This window comes from Vigna angularis, chromosome 9 (assembly GCF_016808095.1).
Source record: "Vigna angularis cultivar LongXiaoDou No.4 chromosome 9, ASM1680809v1, whole genome shotgun sequence".
In the NCBI taxonomy this organism is placed as follows: Eukaryota; Viridiplantae; Streptophyta; class Magnoliopsida; order Fabales; family Fabaceae; genus Vigna; species Vigna angularis.
Genome location: NC_068978.1, coordinates 20,779,630 through 20,803,947, shown reverse-complemented (window position 1 = coordinate 20,803,947; position 24,318 = coordinate 20,779,630). Strand labels below are relative to the sequence as shown.

At 39.8% G+C, this 24,318-nt stretch overlaps 1 protein-coding gene across 1 annotated transcript; it reads left to right on the top strand.

Moving 5' to 3' along the window:
* Window positions 1-17,477: 17,477 nt before the first annotated feature.
* LOC108346634 (receptor-like protein 33) lies at window positions 17,478-20,799 on the top strand. Its single transcript, XM_052867972.1, is given in 2 exon segments — window positions 17,478-19,292; window positions 19,294-20,799. Coding segments are annotated over 2 exon segments (3,195 nt in total). The 5' UTR covers window positions 17,478-17,508; the 3' UTR covers window positions 20,705-20,799.
* The last annotated feature ends 3,519 nt before the right edge of the window (window positions 20,800-24,318 follow it).

Here is a 24,318-nt window from a genome sequence, read left to right as displayed (position 1 = left end):
CCCAACACTATGCAAGGTAAATACACACGACTCATCTTTACACTCGCATAGTCTGCTGGCACTCCCCAACACTATGCAAGGTAAATACACACGACTCATCTTTACACTCGCATAGTCTGCTGGCACTCCCCAACACTATGCAAGGTAAATACACACGACTCATCTTTACACTCGCATAGTCTGCTGGCACTCCCCAACACTATGCAAGGTAAATACACACGACTCATCTTTACACTCGCATAGTCTGCTGTCACTCCCCAACACTATGCAAGGTAAATACACACGACTCATCTTTACACTCGCATAGTCTGCTGGCACTCCCCAATACTATGCAAGGTAAATACACACGACTCATCTTTACACTCGCATAGTCTGCTGGCACTCCCCAACACTATGCAAGGTAAATACACACGACTCATTTTTACACTCGCATAGTCTGCTGGCACTCCCTAACACTATGCAAGGTAAATACACACACAATTTGTAGAATACTATTCGGGCGAGCGCTATTCACCGAACACCATGGACGAACGTTACTGAACAAACACTAATTTCCAACCACCAGGCCGAACACTATTTGGACGTTCGTTAATTACCAACCCTGCCGAACACTCTTTGACGGACGCTATCAAATCTAATACCATCAGACCGAACGCTAAAACCGAACGCCTCCAAAATTCAGTCGAACGCTAAAACCGAACATCCCACTGGATTGAACATTTCCCAACCGAACGTTATAACCGAACACCTCACTAAAATCGTACAATGTCTGGATGAACGTTCAAAGATCAATCATCATCAAATACCGAACGTTCGCTACGAACCACTAACTGGGAATAAACATTAGCAAAACCGAACGTTATCTATCATTAATACCAAACGCTTACGATCGAAGCCTGAGAATGCCTTATCAAAATCGAACGCTCACTAGAACAAGACCGAACGCTCAACAGAACAGGACCGAACGCTCAAGATCTAAACTTAAGACTATTAAATGAAAACCGAACGCTCAACATAACTACCCGAAAATACTAAGTTAAGAACGATCGCTCATACTCACTAATATACTAAGGCCAATCGTTAAAGATTTCAATTTTATAATATCCAATTATGGCCGAACGCTCACAATCACAAAAATCCAAGAACTAACGCTTATGATTAAAACTTAAGACTCCAAATTAAAATCGAACGCTCACAAGCGAGAATTAAACCATGACCGAACGCTCATAATCCAAACCTAGGAATACCAATTTAAACACACGACTACAATCACTAATACATCAAAACCAACGTTCAAGATCACTTCCTGAAAACAACAATTTGGGATGAACGCATATAATCAGTATTACAACAAAACCGAACGCTCAAGATTCACTCGTAATCATCTAATTTAAGACCGAACGCTCAAAATCACCAGTTGAGACTACCAACTCAAAACCGAACGCTTATTATCATAATTACATCAAAACCGACCGTTTAAACTCCAAACCTAGGAATATCATATTAATACCGAACGCTCATCATCGAACCCTAAGAATTTCCACCTTAAGACCGAACGCTCAGGATTATTACGGTTCCAAATTAGAAACGAACGCCTAGCATCTCTGGGTAATATTTTGACGAACGTCTAATATTTTACTAACTCAAGAACGAACGCTAACGCTCGTACAGGATAACACAAAACCGAACGTTTAAGACATTTCTAACTAAGGACGAACGCGAACGCTCGATACCTTAGAACACCAGAACCGAACGTTTAATATTACAATTTCACAAAGACCGAACGCTACACTCAGATTGAAGGACGAACGCTGACGTTCGTTGAACACAAAACCGAACGCTCAACATATTTTGGCCGACCACTAATTGGTCGAGCCATTTTGGACGAATGCGCGTTCTGCAGATTCTGCAGATCGCACCAGATTTCCAGAAAACGTACAAACCCCATTTTTCATCCCCAAATTGCCCAGATTTGCATCAAATACAGTATATTTCAACAATCAAACAAAAGATCTAGCTCCCCTTACCTCTTGAAGACTTCCTTGAATCTTGAAATGCAGTGTGCGGATCTCCTTCCAACTCCAAAAGTTCTCTACTTCTCCTCTCCCAGATCTTGCAGCAAGCTCTCTAACTCCTCCAGATGCAGAACCCAACCCCTTCAATTCATGGTTTCTTCTCTTAAAGGGAAAGAAGAAGCATGCACTGTGCCAGCTGGACGAACCTCAGTCGTTCCTTCCATTCCTCAGTGCCAAGTCTAGCTGGAGCACTCAAGTTGGAGAGACCCACCACCAACTGTTGCTGCCCACTTTTGTTGAACGTGCGCCTCCTCCATTTTATTCAAACGTGCAGCTGCTCCCTTCTTTTCCCAATTCCTCGCTGGATGTGGAGCCCCTCTCCCATCACGAACGTGCAGCTGTCACCTCCCTCCATCTCCTTCTTTTATAAAAGACGCACGGTCCTTACACCTGGCGGTATCAAGCGAGGAGAAGGACTAGCGGTCTGAGATCAGAGAAATAATGTCCCGACAGGATGACGGACGACCCGTCAAACCGAGCGAAGCAAAGAGGATCGCCCGCTACCTACTAGTGGGGGACAACTTGTACAGGAGAGGGTTCTCCACCCCCTTCTCAAGTGCTTAGGGAAGGAAGAAGCACGCTATGTGATGGACGAACTCCACAACGGCATCTGTGGTTTTCACACCGGATGGCGGGCTTTGAAAGCCCGGGTGACGAGAGCAGGGTACTACTAGCCGACCATGGAAGCACACACGAAGACGTTCATCAAAAGATGCCTCAGCTGCCAAGCGCACACCAATGACACCCACCTGCCTCCTCATACCTTGCATACGATTGCGTCGCCATGGCCATTCGCTCAATGGGGCATGGACATTGTGGGACCATTCCCCATAGGCCGGGCCCAGAAGAAGTTCCTCCTAGTAGCTGTGGACTATTTCACTAAGTGGGTGGAGGTCGAACCCTTAGCGACCATAACGATTGCCCAGGTCCAAAAGTTCTGCTGGAGGTTGGTATGTCGCTTTGGCCTCCCTCAAACAATCATCATTGATAACGGGCGCCAGTTCATCGATAAGAAACTGGTCGAATTTTTTAAGAGTTTGGGGATTAAACACGTCACCAGCTCTGCAGAACATCCCTAGACGAACGGTCAAGTGGAAGCGATGAACAAGACCGTGGTCGCCGAGTTGAAGCGGAGATTAGGGGAAAGAAAGGGAGCATGGGTCGACAAGCTACCTGAAGTCCTGTGGGCTTACCGATGCACGCCTCATGGGACGACTGGAGAGACCCCTTTAACCTGACGTACGACACTGACACCATGTTTCTAGTCGAGCTAAGGGAGCCCTCGTTGCGGCGACAGGTCGAAGACCTACAGCTGAACGACCAAGAGCTAAGAATCGAGCTAGATTCTCTGGACGAGCATCGAGACCGGGCGACCTTAAGAACCGAGACCTGTAAGCGCGGGGTTGAAAGAAAATATAACTCCAAGGTGCGACCGAGGACGTTTCAGGAGGGCGACTTGGTGTGGAGAAAGGTTGGAGAGGCTCGTCAAGTGACCGTGCACGGTAAGTTGGCAGCAAAATGGGAGGGACCTTTCTGGGTGATCGAAGCACTCGGGAATGGAGCATATAGACTACAACACACGGACGAACGACCGATTCCAAACACTTGGAACGCTACACATTTGAAGTTTTATTTCAGTTGAATTATTCTTAGAGTTGTATTTTCATTCTCAACTATTAATTCAATGACAAGACGTTTGTTTTCTCTTAAGATTAATCTCAAATAAACACAAAGGAAAGCACAAGTTTATGAACGGAGAGTTCCCCCGGGAACCACTGTCAACTTGGCCGGATGGTGAATGGAGAGTTCTTTTCGAAGAATCACTGCCGTCCGAGCCCTTAAAAAGTCCAAGTTGATGAATGATGAACAAATTTATGAACACCAAAATATGATGTCACAAACTTGTTTTTCAATCGGCAAGTATGACCGAATCGTTCAAGTAATAAACTTGGTAAGACCAAGTATCGTTCTTCCCAAAGGACTCACAGCCTAGTTTAGTTGTGTGGTTTGTTGATTAGCTAAGACTTAAAGATGAAATATTTGGATTATATTATGCAAAAGATGAAAATAAACATGTATGCATGAAGTTTTGATCAATGGCAAAGGCAAAAGATAAACACTTTCAATGAAATATACGTATGAATATGTTGTTGGCGGTCAATTTCATCTTATTCACTCTCATATATTTTAGGAATTCAACATTCAAATCATCATTGTTAATGCCACTCTCTAAAGTACCTTTCAAGAAGGCTTCTCCCTAATCACGAGTTCATACAATTCCTAGCATTCCTAATGATCAGTTCATAAGTACAGGAGCTTAATGACAACCAATATAATATTGGGAGAAATTCCCCGGATCTAGACTTCCCCGTACGCGCCCGTATCGACAAAACCAATAATCATGCATCGAATGAGTTAAACAACGCAAGCATTAAGCAAAGAGGAAAAACCATAACTAATGATGAAAGAAAGCATAGATCTTAAATAAAAGATGTAAAAACAAATTCCATATATGAGAGATTCAAAAGATTACATTGATTCCCCAACAAACATACAGAGTTTAGTTCACCATATTCATGGTGAACCTAGATGAATAACAATGAAAGAATGAAAGATATAGAAAAACCCGAGAAAGAGAAGAGGAGAGCCGTCACCATCTCCCAATCTACCCCCAAGGGGTGAAAAGTGTGTTTCTGCTTCCTCCCAGCCAAAGATACCTAACCCTAGGAAACCCTAAAGCTTAAATACCATTCGTAAATTACAAAAACTTAGGTCCAAGCCCATTAAAGTGCCGCTCAGCGGTAAATTACCGCTCAGCGGTAAGTGCGTGTCTTGTTTTCTCCCCTCAGCGGCCATTTTGCCCCTCAGCGGATCTCCCGTGAGTGCCTGAGTGCCACTCAGCGGTAAACTGCCGCTGAGCGGTGACTTCGGCTTCTCCTTTTGCACTTTTTGATGTTTTTTCTGATTTCATCTCTCATCTTCTTCACTTCTTTCACCAAATTCACCTTAAAACCTGCACAAAAACACTGAAATCAAGCATAAACTTGTCCAGCTCTCTTATTTACAAAAATATAAAGAAAAGCATGATTTCAAGCTAGTTTCTAAGTGTAAAGGTTGCTTTTAGTGTCAATTTTAATCATAAAAATAACAGTTTTTCAACTGTTATCACAACCCCAAACTTAAAACTTTGCTTGTCCTCAAGCAAATAAGATGTAACTCAATCTTCAACCAATTCATATGATGGTTCACTTTATTCAAAAAAATCTTCTTTTCAAGATAAGCAACAACTTCACTCAAACTTATGACCAAGAGTTCAATAAGGATGTGCACGTGCTTTAGTGTTCACAAAGTCATTTAAATTCCAACAAATGCTATTTTTCATGAATGATCAATCAATTAAGCATGGATGTTCATGTGTTCATGGAATATTTCCTCACTAGGTAAAGTGTTTCACTCAACACACAAGTGTATAAGAGGTAAAGTGTTTCACTCATTCACTCCATTATCACAATGTTACATGAATCAACTTTGCCTTTCATTTTACCACAATCAAAAACATTCACAAGCATGCATCATCACAAGGACTTTTCTATGGCTTATAACGTGGCTGGGCTAACAAGAAAATTGGTTTTTCTAGATCACAAAACCCTTGAGTTAAGAGAATCATACACACAATCATCTTATTCTTTCCCAACTTTCTTTTGCCTTTGCATTGAGCTTTGTTTTTTTCTTTTCTTTTCTTTCTCTTTTTCTTTTCACATACTTAATTATTAGCCCTTAGCTCAATGCTTTCAATTTCCCTTTCTATTTTCCAACAACCCCAAACTTGAACATTTGTCAATACCACAAAATATTTTCTACTTAACTCAAGGTAAAGATTTTCAATCAAGGGTTTCAGTGTATGTTCAAGGCTAAAGGTTCAAAAGGATTGAACACAAAGTGTTCTCTTTTAGTGGGCTAATTTTTACAAATTTGGCCAATAAAAAGGTTTCCAACAAACGGCCTTGATCATATGATGCAAAACAAGCAATTAATTCAATCATAGAAAACCTGGGCAAAACCATTCATGCTTTCAAAGTAATAGCATTCAACAATAACAACTCTGGAGCTCAAAATCTCACATATAAGCTCATTCACATTTGACATACACATCCTGCTTAATTTCACAATCACAATCATGATATCATGCATTTGTTCACAAAGCTTGTGAATCACCTGTATAAGCATTTTAATGTGCACATCATCTCAACATCAATTAATCATAAGCATCATTCAGCATTACTTATCACACAATCACAGTTAATAGCAAACCATCATCAAACCAGGTGTTCAATAGAGTACATCAAACCCTAATCTAAAAACAAAAACAAATAAGTTTAGAAAACTTAAACCACAAAAGCATAATCATATGATAGCATTTATCAGTAAATGTTATCTCAGCTCCTCATCAGTGTGAGCTGTCCTCTGTATCTTCTTCTTCTTCTTCCTCATCTTCATCATCTTCAAATGCATCATCATCATCAGCTTCATCTTCTTCCATTTCTCTAGCTGAAGCTTCAGCTGCTCCAGCTCCTCCTCCATGCACTGGTTCCTCTGGCCAAGCTACCACATTATGGAATTCATCCATAGTCCACCTGTGGGCTGGAGGTGTATCATACATCCCCACAATCATCTCAGCAGTGGCCACGTGCCCTCTGTGAATGGACTGCAACTGAGCACCTATAAGAGACATATACATGTCCCTCATCTGGAATGGTTCTGCTTCATGTGTATCAGCAGATGTCTAGCTCTGTGCTGGCCCTCTCTCTCTACGAGCCCGGCGTGGTGGAACTGGCTGAGCTACATCATCACCTCCACAGTACTGTCTATAATAGGCCTCATTAATAGCTTTTCTTGGCCTCTCAAATGGTGGAACAGAAGTGTCCACCCCAGCTAGCTTGCAAAGGTGAGTGATCAAAGAAGGATGTCCTAATGGTGCTTTGTTGTTTGAGGTGTTAGCACATACACTAATTTCATCAGCTATCACCAGCCCAATATTAACATTTAAATTTCTGATAGCACAGTAGATGAATAGTGCCCTCCTGAGAGTAATATCTGACACATGTGAACATGGCTGAATGTTGGCATGAGAAAACGCCATCCAATACTTTGCAAGAGGAGTCAAATCCGTCCTCCTAATGTTAACCACTGAGCCAGATCTATTCCTTTGGAAGTGTCCTCCAGGTATACACAATACTCTCTCCACATCCTCATAATCAGCACCTTCCTCCATGCAAAGAGCAAACTGGCACTGCTCACCAGCCCACACAGTGTCCAAGAAGTTATTAATAGAATCAGGATCATACCTGATAGCATGGCCTCTGACATAGCCCAAATAATTCTCAGCTGGATAATCACCAATCTTCTTTGCATTGGTGTAAAATTCCTTTACCATAACTATGTTGGCAGGTGTAGGATAAGTGGCTAGCTTTCCCCAATCATTCCCTAACACTTGCTCTCCAAATTGAGGAGCAAAGTTAGGTATCATTCCAACCTTTCTCTCCATCAGAAGTCTCCTGTCTTGAACCACCCTAAAGTGCTTCTCATGTTTCCTAGATAGGAACCTGCTAGATTGGGGTTGCTCTGGTTCCTTTTCCTTTCTCTTGGTTGCCATGGTTTTCAATCTTTTTCCTGATGAGGATGTCATTCCTACATTCAGAACACAAACAAAACCCAGAACATGATGTTAATCATTAGTAAAACACAGAACACAACTCCTTTCGAAGCTAAACCACCGCTGAGGGCCAGAATTCCCCCTCAGCGCCACCAGTACCACATTCCATATCACAAAAAACCAGAAAAATCAAATCTGTCAGAGTGCCGCTCAGCGGCAGTTTACCCCTCAGCGGTAACTCTGCAGATTTTTGAAAAAACTGTTTTAAAGCTTTCCTAACTCCACCCAAATGCAATTTTCAGTTTTCCAGTTCATAATCATGCAGTTTAATCGGTTCAAACATCAAATATATCATCAAATCATGCAAAGAAATCAAAACCCCTAAATCTTCATGCTTTGACAATCATATTCAAAATCAAAAACCCTAGAATGAACAAAATGCATTTTACTTACTTGGGTGGAGATACTAGATGCAATGAGAATGCTTCCAAGCTAGAATGCTCTCTTCCAACCCCAAACTTTGATGGCACACTAGTGAAAAAGTGAGTGGAAGAGAAATTTTCTTAAGAGGGAAGAGTGAAAAGATGTGGAAAACCTTGGAGAAGGTATGTGGGAGTGTTTGTGCAGAGAAAAATCTGAAAGTGTGAAAGAATACGCAGCTTAGGGTTTAAAAATACCCTAATGGGCTCGGGTCCCGCTAAGGGGAACTAAAACCCAATCTGCGAGAGTACCGCTCAGCGGTAAAGTACCGCTCAGCGGTAAAGTACCGCTCAGCGGTAAAGTACCGCTCAGCGGTAAAGTACCGCTCAGCAGTAAAGTACCGCTCAGCGGCACTTTCGTGATGTGTTCTTCTCCTTCTTTTCTTAACCTACGTGCCTCCTAGACATGCCCCTCACTGGCTCCCTGCAATTCAATGTTCAAAATGCTTATGCAAACCCTAACTAAAACAAATCAACAAAAATATTCAATCAACTGGGTTGCCTCCCAGGTAGCGCTTGTTTAACGTCACGAGCCTGACCCAAAATCCACCAACACCCTTCAGTAGGTGCAAAATTTTCTTACCAACACCCATCAGTAGGTGTTACAGCCATTGTATCCTTCAGTAGATACTTAACCACCTAGCACCCTTCAGTAGATGCTATATCCAACAAAATAAATACAAAAATAATGTTCACAAATTAAAAATTACAAAACCAAATCAAAAGTTTTTAAATTCACTGGGTTGCCTCCCAGCAAGCGCTCTTTTAATGTCATTAGCTTGACCCAATAAAGTTCAAGTTCCATCTTCTTTATAGTTGATGTTGTCATTCCACCAACTCCTCAACTGTTTCCTTTGAACTGTTTTGGTTCTTCTAGAATATGGAGACTCTATCTCTATCATCTCCTTCTCTTTAAAGCCCTTCACAACCCACAACTTGTTCTTGATTCTAACAGGTGTGCCAAGTTGGAGTCTTCTTTTCTTTCAGTCTCTAGGAATTTCTTCTCCTCTTCCAATCTCTTCTTCCTGGGGTACCTGAAACAACAAACAATGGTTACCTGAAACCTCAAGATTTTCATCTTTACGGCTAGTCATGGGTGCATCTCGAAATGCAGCTTTATAACTAGCTTCTTCCTCATTTGCTTGCGTCTCATCTTTGAAGACATCTACCACCACTCTCTCCTCTCTGTCCTGGAGCACCACTATACCTTCATTTACATCTATGATAGCCCTAGCCGTTTTCATAAACGGTCTTCCAAGTATGATAGGTATCTTCTCGGTCTCCATCTTCATCACCACAAAGTCTGCCAAGAACTGAAGTTTGCCAACACAAACTATAATGTCCTCTACAATCCCACATGGCTCCTTTGAAGATCCATCGGCCATTACTATTTTAACCTTTGCAGGTTTCACTTTAACATTGCCGATTTGCTCCAGTAAAGAATAAGGTATCAAGTTAACACTAGAACCTAAATCAAGAAGAGCTTTCTTTACCTTTTTCTTCCCTATAGTACAAGGGATATAAAAACTGCCTGGATCTGATGCTTTAGGAGGGAATGACTCTTTCTTAACAGTTATACACTCTTTTACCTCATCATCTCTACGTCTCTTCTTTGTAGAGATTTCTTCATCAGATTTTGTGTAAAGTGCAATTTTCTGTAGAATCTGTTCCCAAGGTGCTTCATTATCCACCATTCTGAATAATTCTGTGAAGTCCATTTGTTTCTCTTGATTTATTGGAAAAGGAAAAGTGTTTTTGCTCTCTATTTCTCTTCTTTCTTCTGTTTCTCCTTCTTCTAACTCAATTGTCTCTTCATTCACACTCTTTACCACTTTGCACTCTTCTCTGGGGTTAACTCAGTATTAGCCCCAAAATTTCTGTTTGGCCTTTCTTCCAATTGCTTGGTAATCTGTCCCATTTGAATCTCCAAATTCTTTATAGCAACTTCAGTGCTCTTTTGAGAAGATTCAGTTTTCTGTATGAATTGCTGAAGAGTTTCTTCCAACCTTGTTGATCTTTCATTAAGCATAGATAACTGTTGCCAAAAGGTTGGTTGCTGCTGCTGCTTATTATATTGATTTGCTTGCCCAGTTTGTCCTTGACCAATGCTTGGATGTGGTTTCCACCCTTGATTGTAATTCCCTTGACGGTATGGAAATTGATTAGCCATGAAATTAACATCCTCCACGGCTTCCACTGGAAAAGCACATTGACCATTGATATGATCACCTCCACATAATTTGCACAACTGGGTTTGTACCTGTGCAGCAGTTTTCAACTCTTTAGGTAATTGTGCAAGAGTTTTAGTCAGAGTCTCCAGCTGTTGAGTTAGAATTTTATTTTGAGCTAGCAAGGCATCATGTGTCTGTAATTGGAGAACCCCTTTTTGTTGCATAGGAGCTCCTCTCTCACTGTGCAACTCATTATCACTAGTAGCCATGTTTTCTATAATTTCTGTGGCTTCCTCTGGAGTTTTCCATTTAATATTGCCTCCTGCTGAGGCATCAAGCATCATCTTGGTTTGTGAACCAAGCCCTCCAAGGAAAGTTAAGACTACTTCCTGTTCTTCAAAACCATGCGTGGGTGTTTTTCTTAGCAGACTTTTGTATCTATCCCATGCATGCCCCAGTGATTCTTCCATGCCCTGCTTAAATGAAGATATCTCTTGCTTGCCTTTTGTCACCTTTGATTGTGGAAAATACTTGTTCAAAAACTTTGTTACCACTGCTTCCCACTTTGTGAAACTTCCTTCTGAAAAAGAATTCAACCAAAGCTTAGCATTGCCTCCCAATGAAAAAGGAAACAAACTAAGTTTGATCGCTTCGTCTGGCACCCCATTGATTTTGACTGTGTTGCAAATTTCATTAAATGTAGTAAGGTGCTCATATGGGCTTTCATGAGATAACCCATTAAATTGATTGCTCTTTACCAGTTGGATCAGTGCTGGTTTGACCTCCATGTTGGCTGCATTGACTCTAGGTCTAGCTATGCTGTTAAAGTGCTAAGGTCCAGCTATATTGGTGTAATCAGCAAGAGTTCTTCTGATATTATTGTTCTCCATATTTTCTGTGCTATTGTCAGAACCTTGTGGTGATGGTTGCAACAGAGTTTCCGGAGGAGGAAAAAGTTCTCTAGATGTTCTGATTCTTCTCCTCCGTCTACTGTCTTCTAATCCTTTAAGCAGAGGTTCTGTTGTTTTCTTGCTCCTAGTTCGAATTGCCTCCTGCATACACAAGAACACAAAACCCTAGAAAAGATTTGGTTAGCACAAAAAGATATAAGAGAAGATATAAGATTCAGAAAATAAAAACAGAAAACAGAAAAACAGAAAACAGAAAAACAGAAAACAGAAAAACAGAAAACAGAAAAATAAAATCAAATAAAATCAAATAAAATACAAACTGAAAAATATAAACAGAAAAATAAAATAAAATAAAAAAATTCGAAATTTAAATTAAAAATAAAAAAAAATAAGTCAAAGATAATCAATAATCACACAAATTAACTAGTTAAACCACGAGTCCCCGGCAACGGCGCCAAAAACTTGATGGACAAATTTATGAACACCAAAATATGATGTCACAAACTTGTTTTTCAATCGGCAAGTATGACCGAATCGTTCAAGTAATAAACTTGGTAAGACCAAGTATCGTTCTTCCCAAAGGACTCACGGCCTAGTTTAGTTGTGTGGTTTGTTGATTAGCTAAGACTTAAAGACAAAATATTTGGATTATAGTATGCAAAAGATGAAAATAAACATGTATGCATGAAGTTTTGATCAATGGCAAAGGCAAAAGATAAACACTTTCAATGAAATATACGTATGAATATGTTGTTAGGGGTCAATTTCATCTTATCCACTCTCATATATTTTAGGAATTCAACATTCAAATCATCATTGTTAATGCCATTCTCTAAAGTACCTTTCAAGAAGGCTTCTCCCTAATCACGAGTTCATACAATTCCTAGCATTCCTAATGATCAGTTCATAAGTACAGGAGCTTAACGACAACCAATATAATATTGGGAGAAATTCCCCGGATCTAGACTTCCCCGTACGCGCCCATATCGACAAAACCAATAATCATGCATCGAATGAGTTAAACAACGCAAGCATTAAGCAAAGAGGAAAAACCCTAACTAATGATGAAAGAAAGCATAGATCTTAAATAAAAGATGTAAAAACAAATTCCATATATGAGAGCTTCAAAAGATTACATTGATTCCCCAACAAACATACAGAGTTTAGTTCACCATATTCATGGTGAACCTAGATGAATAACAATGAAAGAATGAAAGATATAGAAAAACCCGAGAAAGAGAAGAGGAGAGCCGTCACCATCTCCCAATCTACCCCCAAGGGGTGAAAAGTGTGTTTCTGCTTCCTCCCAGCCAAAGATACCTAACCCTAGGAAACCCTAAAGCTTAAATACCATTCGTAAATTACAAAAACTTAGGTCCAAGCCCATTAAAGTGCCGCTCAGCGGTAAATTACCGCTCAGCGGTAAGTGCGTGTCTTGTTTTCTCCCCTCAGCGGCCATTTTGCCCCTCAGCGGATCTCCCGTGAGTGCCTGAGTGCCGCTCAGCGGTAAACTGCCGTTGAGCGGTGACTTCGGCTTCTCCTTTTTCACTTTTTGGTGTTTTTTCTGATTTCATCTCTCCCCTTCTTCACTTCTTTCACCAAATTCACCTTAAAACCTGCACAAAAACACTGAAATCAAGCATAAACCTGTCCAGCTCTCTTATTTACAAAAATATAAAGAAAAGCATGATTTCAAGCTAGTTTCTAAGTGTAAAGGTTGCTTTTAGTGTCAATTTTAATCATAAAAATAACAGTTTTTCAACTGTTATCAATGAACGGAGAGTTCCCCTGGGAACCACTGTCAACTTGGCCGGACGGTGAACGGAGAGTTCTTTCCGAAGAACCACTGCCATCCGAGCCTTTAAAAAGTCCAAGTTGATGAACGGAGAGTTCCCTGGGAACCAGTCAACTTGGTCGGAAGGTGAACAAAGAGTTCTTTCCGAAGAACCACTACCGTCCGAGCTTCCTTGAGGCAAAATTAAATCTAACCATGCAAAAATAAAATAACTGGATGAATGAAAAAGTTGTATTCATTAAGGCATCAAAAAAACGTTTACGAAAGGACGGCCCGGCCAACACTCCGACAACCCAAAATGTTGGACGGGCGACCTCAAGAATACATATAGCAAAAAATCTAAGTATAAAAACAAAAAAATCCTAATTGTCACCGCCATCCTCCTCGTCATCATCTTCAACCTCTACTGCCTCGGCAGCTCCCGCGACACCAGAGGGCTCTTCAGTCCCAAGCCCCTTGTCGTCAACCATGGAGTTAAGGTCAACTAGGATGCCATCAAAAATGTCCTTCTCGATGTCGAAGCCCAAGGTAAACCGCTCTTGTATGCTGGCTAGGACGGACGCTTGAAGGAGGGCTTTGTTAAACCACTCCTCTTGTTCAAAGACGATGCCCGCCTCTAACTCGGCTATCCTCTCCCTCGCCTTGGTAAGATCGTTGGTCAGAGCTTGGTTTGTCTTGAGGAGCCCGACCTCATAGCTCCTTTGACGAGAAACCTTGGTCTTTAGTTGGCTACACTTCTCCAACAATCGTTCATGGTCGCCCCGAGCGACTGCCAAACGGTCCCTGGCATCAGCAGATTCACTCTTGGCCTTCTCTAAGTCGACCTCCAGCTGTTCGATCTTCTTATCATAATCGTCTTGAGCCAGGAGCAACTGCTCCATGGTCAGCTGGAGGGAGGCAGAGTTCTTTTGCTCGACCAAGAGTTCAACACGAACATCATCCGCTCCTCGGCGGTCGGCAAATTCCTTAAGGTACCAAGCGAGGGAGGCCGCCCAAGTCGACATCTCCAGCATGGTGTTGGCAACTCCGCCTTAGAAAGCGGCTCAATAAGGGCCCGTTTGGAGGAGCTCATGTGGAATTTCGTCCAGTCACTCATGCTGAATGCCGCACTAAAAATCCCGCCTGATAATGGCGCCGACAGGACCTTTTCCTTACCCTTACGGGCTTTCTTCGACGCCGACCGAGATGACGAAGCTTCTTTGTCCTTGCGACCCTCGCCTGCAGGGTCCTTCCTCTTTCGCACTAAAGGAGCAACGGAGGTGGCGGCTGCCTTAGAAGACAGATCCACAAGCACAACCGCAAGACTCGAGAAGGGATCCGAACCAGGTCCCTGGTTCACGGGAACAGAACCCCCGACCACTTCGACTTGGTGGATTTGTTGCGGTTGCGCCAAGAATATCGGGGGCAGACGACCGGACGAGGAGGATCGCCTCACGGGAGGAGGACGAGGAGCGTTCGGCGCAACCCTTGTCCGGGCCGATGATGAATTGGCCCCAGCTCGCTTCCTGGAGGCCATAAAGTTGGATTGGCGGGGTGCAGGAGTCGTCATGAGATCTGCAAGAAACAAATAAACTCATAAACGTTAAGATCAGCATACTAAATACAAATAAATCCAACATAATAATACCATACCGAACGCCTTTTGTTCACAATCCTCAAGACAAAGGCATTCGACCAAGTGACGGGCGGAGATCCGGCGGGGGAGGGCGTTAATGGTACGCACGACCTCTAAATCGGCCGGACCTAACACTCTCACAGGGAATGCTCTTATTTTCCAGGGCTCCCTCGTCTAGTAAAAAGGGAACAAGGGGTTCCCCTCGGCATCGTGGAACTCGTGGCGGCCGGCAACATCGATGATAACTTTGAAATAATGATGCTTGAAGTTTTTGAACGAGTCCGAGAAAGGATGGAAGAGTGTCCTATCCCGAACACAACTCAAGGACACCCAACCACCGTGGGGAGGCGGACAGACTTCGAAGTAGTGAAAGAAGACCGGGATCGTCGGAGTAAAGCCCACGACCGAGCACATAGCTAGGAACGCTTGCACGGCCGCCCAAGAGTTAGGATGCAGCTGTACCGGAGCCACGTTAGCCTCCCAAAGGACGACCATTTGAAACTCTGTAAAAGGCACCTGGACAAACAGTAGAGCGAAGACGTTAGCGTACATGTAGAATAAGTCTTGAGTCCTCCACGTCCCGAACGATATGAGTGCGGTTGACCCTCCACTCCAAGAGGTCGCGAGTACCATATGCTGAAGCGTACAAGTTAGCGTTGTAAGGAGCCCAGTCATATTCGATCACCACAGTACCATCATCGTCCGACTCGTATGGGGACCCATCTACACGAATACCACCCCTAAGCAAGAAGATGGGGATGCCATGGATTATCCGATCGTCCGTCGCGTCCGGAGCTGTCGGATCCGACCCCGAAGACCCGACGGCCTCCTCCAGAAATGGCGAGGAGAACGAACTTGGAGAAGCGCTGTGCTCGCCATCATCCCTCGCCGACCCCCCCCCCCCCCCCCCCCCCCCCCCCCCCCCCCCCCCCCGGACTCCGCCCGACGACTCAGAAGAAGATTCAATATGGACTGCAGCCATTTATTACCTGAGGGAAAAAGAATATCAAGCTTGAATGAAACGGAGAAAGTGAAAATGACAGCACCCACATCCCCTATTTATAGAGAAATTTTTGTAACCGTTGAGCGCATCCGCACCGTTGAAAGCCAACACGATCAACGCTCCAGATTCGAAGCCGTTTCAACTTTCGCCACTGTAGATACAACACGTGTTTCCCGCCAAAAATCCAAATCCAAAAGCCCATGAAATCCAGCCCAACACCAGTCCGCTGACCCTCGCCACGCCACGCTCAAAGTCCTACGTACATTGCGTATACTAGGGCTTGGGGGGCTTGTGTACCAGTAGGGACCGGACGCCAAATAGGTCGGACGTCCACGTAACCACAATGGACCAAAAACATTACCCTTCTGCTTACCATCACGAAGGGTTGGGCGCGGTAAGCCGGATGCCCGTACGTCCACGATCACGCAACCTTGCCGCTTACCATCCGGATGAACAATAGCTCACACGAAGCCGACCAACAATACCACCAGCTATTTGGACTATCTACATGGGCCGGCCGGTCGAAAGACCAAACTTCGGGAGGCCGGCCGACCACGTCACTAATTAACCAGGTTTAAGGTAAGTAGTGGTTAAAAGCTATTGGGCTGAATTTGGACCATGATTAACTTTTCACTAATCCCAAGCCCATAGCAAAAACTATAAATACAGATCCAGGGTGAGTGGTAGAGTGATTGCATTTACTGCGCATTTATTACTGTTCGATTGAGAAAGCCATTGCTCTCAAATTGACTTTGGCATCCGAGAATCTTTCGCAGGTCTCCCACCAGCGCACTGAGAAGGAAATTGTGGAGCGAGGACGGAGGGCTGGACATACGAAATACGAGTAGACATTGGAAGACGAAGCCCCTCACATCCGAAACAATTAATAATTGAGATTATACTTTAGTTAATTGATATTTTGATATTGATTAATTTGTAAATATACAACCATTAATATTGAAAAAAAAAACGGAATAAAGTTAAATTTATGTAATTTGTTGAATATTGTATAACATACTAAACAACTTACCATTACTTATTGTCAATTTTTAATCACAGTGTGCGTATAACAAACTTTTACTTGTAAGGGTCACAAATGATCTCTTATTCCAGAATATGAAAAATTATGTTGTCAAGTATTATTGTTTGTCCTATAATCATCACAAATAGAATCAACTTAATTAACTCTAACTTAAATTTATAATAAGAAATTAATAAAATTAGACCAAAACTTATTTTATTTAATTTTAAATGTTAGTTTAATCTACTTTTAACAACATAATCAACTCACATGATTTTAGTGCTTATTGCTTGTGCAACATAAATAAGCCATGTGTAAATAATACAGGAGATAATATAATGACTTTGTGAGTCTTCTTTATTATAGCTTGTCTATAGTCACTTCTATTTAATAATACCGGTTGTATGGGACATGATTAATTGCACGCTTGGTAAGTTGAGGTTCAACAACATGCAAATCTTCTTCTTGAATATTATTCAGCTTATTGAGGTTCAGGGATACCCAGTTTAGAAAGAAATTTATTATATATATTTTTATTTACTTCTATCTTTCTATGGAGTGGTGTTATTTGGACACGCGAAAATTCAAAAGACGGAACTGGGACATTCCGTCTGAGTGAGGATGGGTGGGTCCCTAATGAAAGCCAACATCGACCGTTGACCATTGACCATTGATCATATACTTTTCCATGGAAGTTGCGAGTTTTTAAACAACAGACAAGCTTTAAATAAAATTAAAACTTCTGTCAGTGGGCGTAGGTGTCATCATCTTAATTATCATCTACAATGAGAACTGAGCTAGTCTCACCACTTTTGGCGATGCCATTGTTTTGGCTGTGCCTCTGTAACGAACTCTTTGTGGTTTCTGGCCTTTGTCATGATGATCAGAGGTCATTGCTGCTCCAGCTCAAAAACAACCTCACCTACACCTTTGAAAGCAGCACCAAAGTGAAGTCATGGAATCCAACTAATGATTGCTGCGGCTGGATAGGGGTATCTTGTGACAAGGAGGGACACGTTACTTCTCTTGACCTCAGTGGAGAATTAATCACCGGTGGTTTTGGCAATTCAAGTAGCCTTTTCAGTCTTCAACATCTCCACAAATTGAATTTGGCTTATAACGATTTCAATTCTGTCATTCCATCTGCATTTAATAGGTTGGAAAATTTAACTTACCTGAATTTATCATGTGCGGGCTTTCGGGGTCAGATTCCAATAGAGATTTCTCAAATGACAAGGTTGGTTACTCTTGATCTCTCTTCTTTTCTTATGTTTTACACTAGCAATGAGCTGAAGCTTGAAAACCCAAATCTACAAAAGCTTGTCCGAAATCTCACCAGTATTAGGCAACTGTATTTGGATGGTGTAAGTATATCAGCTGCAGGACATGAATGGTCCAGCGCTTTGATGTCACTGCATTACCTGCAAGAACTTCGCATGTCACAGTGCAATCTCTCAGGACCCCTGGATCCTTCCCTAGCAAGCCTTGAGAATCTATCAGTTATTGTTCTCGATGGGAACAATTTGTCATCCACAGTGCCAGAAACATTTGCCTATTTGAAATTTCTGACCATCCTAAGTCTTTCTTCTTGTCAGTTGACTGGAACATTTCCTCAGAAGATCTTCAAGATTGTAACATTGTCAGTTGTTGACTTATCTTTAAACAACAATCTCCAAGGTTTCTTTCCAGACTTCCCCCAAGGATCTCTTCAGACCTTAAGAGTAAGTAACACAAGCTTCTCCGGAGCATTTCCAAACTCTATTGGGAACATGAGGAACTTAACTGAATTGGATTTTTCTTATTGTCGATTTACCGGAACGCTTCCCAATTCATTGTCAAACCTCGCAGAACTCAGTTATCTAGACTTGTCATATAACAACTTCACAGGTCGAATTCCATCAGTTGACATGGCCAAAAAACTTGCCTACTTAGACCTTTCTAATAATGGTTTGAGTGGTGAAGTTCCGTCTTCTTCTCACTTTGCAGGACAGAAGAATCTCGTTAGCATTGACCTGGGTTATAACGCGATTGGTGGGAGCATTCCTTCATCCCTTTTTACACTCCCACAGCTGCAAAAAATTATGCTTTCCCATAATCAGTTTGGTCAACTAGATGAATTCAAAAATGTGTCTTCTTCTAAATTAATAATCCTCGATTTAAGTAGCAATAATCTATCAGGGTCTTTTCCAACATCTATATACCAACTCAGTAGACTCTCTATCCTCATACTTTCTTCAAACAAGTTAAATGGGACAATGAATCTAGATAAGCTTTCAGAGCTCAGAAATTTAACCACATTAGATCTTTCATACAACAACTTATTAGTCGATGTCAATGTTACGAATGCCGAGCCGTCTTACTTTCCCAGCATTAGCAATCTAAAGTTAGCATCCTGCAACTTGAAATCTTTCCCTGATTTCTTGAGAAATCACTCCTTAATCGCCTCTCTAGATCTTTCGGATAACCATATCCAAGGAATAGTGCCCAGCTGGATTTGGAAACTACAGAATCTTGAAAGGCTTAATATTTCTCATAATTTGTTGACTCATTTGGAAGGACCTTTTCAGAACTTCCAAGTTGTTTGTCCTTGATCTTCATCATAATAAACTTCAGGGGCCAATACCTGCTGTTCCTGAAAATGCGGTCTATTTGGATTTCTCAAGCAACAATTTTAACTCTGTTATTCCACAAGACTTTGGTAATTACCTGCCTTTCACATTCTTTCTCTCTCTCTCAAACAATACTTTGAGTGGAAGTATCCCTAATTCCCTATGCAATGCTTCATATCTTCAAGTGCTTGATCTTTCCAATAATAACATTTCTGGAACAATTCCATCATGTTTAATGGCAATGAATGAGAGCCTTGGGGTATTAAATCTGAGAAAGAACAAACTCACGGGCCCTGTCCCAGATACCTTTTCAGATGCTTGTTCTCTAAAGACTCTGGATCTCCATAACAACAAATTAGATGGAAAGATTCCAAAATCTCTTTCAAATTGTACTTCATTAGAAGTCTTGGACCTTGGAAACAACAAGATTATGGATGGCTTTCCGTGTTTGTTGAAGAACATATCCACACTCCGGGTCTTAGTCTTACGAAAAAATAATTTGCATGGTCATATTGGATGTCCAAAGACCAAAGGCACATGGCATATGCTTCAAATAGTGGATCTGGCCATCAACAATTTCACTGGCAAGCTACCTGGAAACTGCTTCACAAGGTGGGAGGCAATGATGTCTGATGAAAACCAAGCTGAATCCAAGGTAAAACATATCCAATACCAGTTTCTTCAATATGGTAACCAAATATATTATCATGATTCAGTGACAGTTACAGTAAAAGGTCAACGGATGGATCTGATTAAGATTCTAACTGTCTTCACTTCGATCGACTTCTCATCCAACTATTTTGAAGGAGAAATACCAAATGAGTTATTTGAGTTTAAGGCACTCTATACACTTAACTTGTCAAATAATGCTTTTTCTGGCAAAATTCCACAATCAATTAGAAATCTGAAGGAGCTTGAGTCCTTAGACTTATCAATCAACTTACTGGAAGGAAATATTCCCACAGAACTTGCAACTTTATCCTTCCTATCAGTCCTGGACCTCTCCTTTAATCATTTGGTGGGAAAGATCCCAACAGGCACCCAACTTCAGTCATTTTCAGCTTCTTCCTTTCAAAGAAATGATGGGCTCTACGGTCCTCCATTGACAGAAGAACAAGATGGTACAGAGCCAGGGGTGTTACAAGAACACCAAACAACAGTTTCTACCATTGACTGGAATTTTATTATTGTGGAAGTTGGACTGATATTTGGCCATGGTATGATTTTTGGTCCACTCCTGTTTTGGAAGCAATGGAGAATATGGTATTGGAAAGTTATTAACAAAATTCTCTGTTCGATCTTCCCTCAACTGTATTTTGAATATGTAACCAAGAGAGGTCAAACCTATGCAACTCTAAGGTGGCAACATTAACTATTAACAAGTAAAAGTCACTGGCATTTATTAATAGCTATTAATAAATGCTACCATCTATCTTCATGTTTACTTCTCCAAATTCAATAGTTGTTATATTTTAATGAGCAAAACAATTATTATTAGGACACACATGTGTTTACTTTTGGGTCTCGTGTTTAGTAGAAGAAAAAAATGGACATGTCGAATAAAAGGCATTTTTAAAAGTTTCTTTCACACCGTTTTTAAGAGAAATTTGCATGACTTACTTTTGTTAGAAGTGGGAGGTGCGTTGGTTAATAGTTGATGATGTTAAATCACTGTTGAGCAGTTCTTACTCTAATTACAAATTTTCATCTGCATCTCCAAAATATCAAAATACTCTAAGGCCGATTAAAAAATTTACTTATTCGACGATGGTTAAATTTCTTTTTTTTTATTTAATAATAATAATATAATAATAATAATAAAAATACTAATACTAATAATAATAATAATAATAAATAAAATATATAAAATTAAAAAAACATAAAAATTGTAACCGACTTTTAAAGATTTTTTCTTAATTTTTCTTTAATTTAATTTTTTGTTTCATAATCATAATAACAATAATAATACATATTAAAAAATTACAAAATAAAATTTAATATTTTAAATTAAAATATTATTCAATTTAAAAAATATATATTACAAAACTAAAAAAAAATAAAAATAGATATGTTAACCATTGGAAATACGGTTAATGAATAATTTAAATTAAATATGTTAACCATATTTCCAAATACTGTTAATATATTCTTTTAAGATATTTTGTTTTTAATTTTATAATATTATTTATTTATTTTAATAAATAATATTTTATAAATTATTATATTTATATATATATATATATTTAATTATATTAAAAATATTAAATTATTTAAATATTTATTATATTAAAAAAATTGTTTATAAAATTTAAGTAAATAATTTTTTTAATTTAGTTTTAAATTTAAAATATTAAATTTTTAATATGTTTAGTATGTTTTATTATTATTATTATTAGTATTAAGAAATAAAAATAAAAAAGTAAAATAAAGAGAAAAACCTTAATCTTGTTCAAATGTCTGATGAAAGTACTTTTATCATTCTGGAGGTGCAGAGGATGAAAAGTAGAGATGTAGGAGGAACTGCTCAGCACTATTTCTTAAAAATTAAGTAGTTATTTTTTTTTTTTAATTTATGTGTCACATTTAGGCGTTTCCACCTTTTTATTTTAACAGTTTTTAAAATTTATAAATACTTTGATATATTATTAAGTATTGTAATTTAAACGTTATAAATTATATTTTCTTAAAAATATATTTGATTTGTTTCACCAAACTTTTATACATAAGAGATACCGGAAAACAGTAATTGAATGGAAAACGGTAGGAAAATTAGTTATTGAGTAACTTATTCTTTTTATATTTTGTATTTTACATATGTGCATTTGACATTATGTATATGTTTAAATCCTCGTTTGGTCTTCGTGTTTTGTGTGTGTAATCTTAAGTAAGTTATTGTGTTTTTTTCGGTCTCAATTGGATCTATAAAATTGTAAAAATGAGTCAATTAAGTTTATTCCACTAAATTATCACTGACGTTGTTTGTCTGTGATGATGTGGTGCACAGAAAATTACTTCACTTATAAAAATTCAAATACGTGGATATTAGTATTTAAAAAAATCTTAGACAGAGACGCATTGCACCGTTTGCAAAGAGGCCTTCGATCTAGGTGTGTTGGCGCGTGAGATGCCGTGCAAGCAACTTTACCACTCTGATTGCATTCTCCCGTGGCTCTCGATGCGAAACTCGTGCCCGGTGTGCTGCCACAAGAGTTGCAAGCCAGATCGAAGAGGAAGTGGTAGGGTTGGCCATATGGAGGCTGCCTGGCGGCGGATTCGCAGTGGGTAGGTTCGCTGGCAAGAGCCACTTGCCGGTGGTGTACACGGAGATGGAGAATGTTGGGAATTCGAGCGAAGGTTCTAGGAGAATCTTGTTGTCAGTTGGAAGCGGGAGAGTGAGGGAAAGTTGAGGTGGAATTGGTAGAATGTTCCGGAATTGGTTTGGGAGAAATCGGGCTTTGACTAGAAGTCGTAGCCTTTCAACTTCGCTCTTCAGTAGAAGAAGAAGTTCCACGAGAACCTGGGTTTTGGAAGATTGATTCGAATGGAGTTGTATTTTGAAAGCAAGTTTTCAAATTTCAGTTTTCGAATTGAGATTCTTACTCTAAATAGGCATAGAAGTGGGTAATATGTAGTTAGAAGTCTCTTTGCAACATATGCATTGTTTCTCCAGAATTCATCACCGAAGGGGACTCCAGAGAAAGATTGCTCTTGCTGCATACCACACCATTGGGGAAGAAGCCATGCTAAATTACTTGATTTGTTTAATGTTCACCTGTTTTCCCTTGTCACGTAAAAAAAATGTTTTTTTTAAATACTAATATCCACGTATTTAAATCTTTATTATTGAACTAATTTTTTGTGCACCACGTTATCACATACAAACGACATTAGTGATAATTTAACAGAGTGGGCTTAATTGGCTCATATTTACAACTTTATGGACCCGATTGAGACCGAAAAAAACATGATGACTCACTTGAGATTGACACACAAATACGAGGACCAAATGAGGGTTTAAACCTTATATATATTATAAAAAAAATTGAATGGAGCGACAGTAAGAATATTAAAGATTTTATTTCACTACAAAACAATGTCACATTTACATAATTCTACGTGGAGTTTCTTCTTGCACCTCACTCACTTAGCATGCACCTTCTTTTTCTTTTATATTTTTTCTTTTATATTTCTAATTGTAACTCTCTTAGAAAATATTTCTGTTAACTCATTGACAAGTGTATTAAATTATATCAAGTAATATAAAATGACAAGACCAAGTATCGTTTTTCAAGAAACTCATAACACCAAACAATTGTATAATACCTTAACTAATTAAGACTAAAGAATGATTCCATTGAATTAAATTTGAATGCAATAAAAATAAACATAATAACTTGAATGTAAAATTGATCTTTTGAAGCTAAAACAAGAATGAAGAAATTATATTGAGATGATATGAGATGATGATGTTGTTGGGGTTAGATTTCACCTACTTCACTTTCATGCATATTAGAACTCATCTTTTTCATTGAAATGTTAATGTCACTTTCAAAATTACTTATAACCCAATCCCTTGGTGTAAAAAGCCTAGTCTTGATTATTAGACAACAATCCCTTGAAACCCTAATAACCAATTACGCATTAAGAAACGAAGCTTAAGACAACTAAACGTCATATTTCTATCCCTAGATAATATTTCCTTTAGGTGAAATCCTCCATATCATGGTTCCTAAGTGTTTCCTAATAACAAAGAAATCCAAATATCAAGCTATGAATGACCAAAACATAACAAGCATTAAGAATATGAGAAAATCACTAACATTCAATGAAAGAAACATAAAATATTCAAAACATGAAGTTTAGATGTTACATCTTTCCTCAACAATAAATGAATTTAGCTCTCCATTGTCATAGAGAACCTTGGCTTACAATGGAAGAATGTAAATGAGATGGAAACCCTAGAAATAGAAAAGGAAAGCCCCCGCA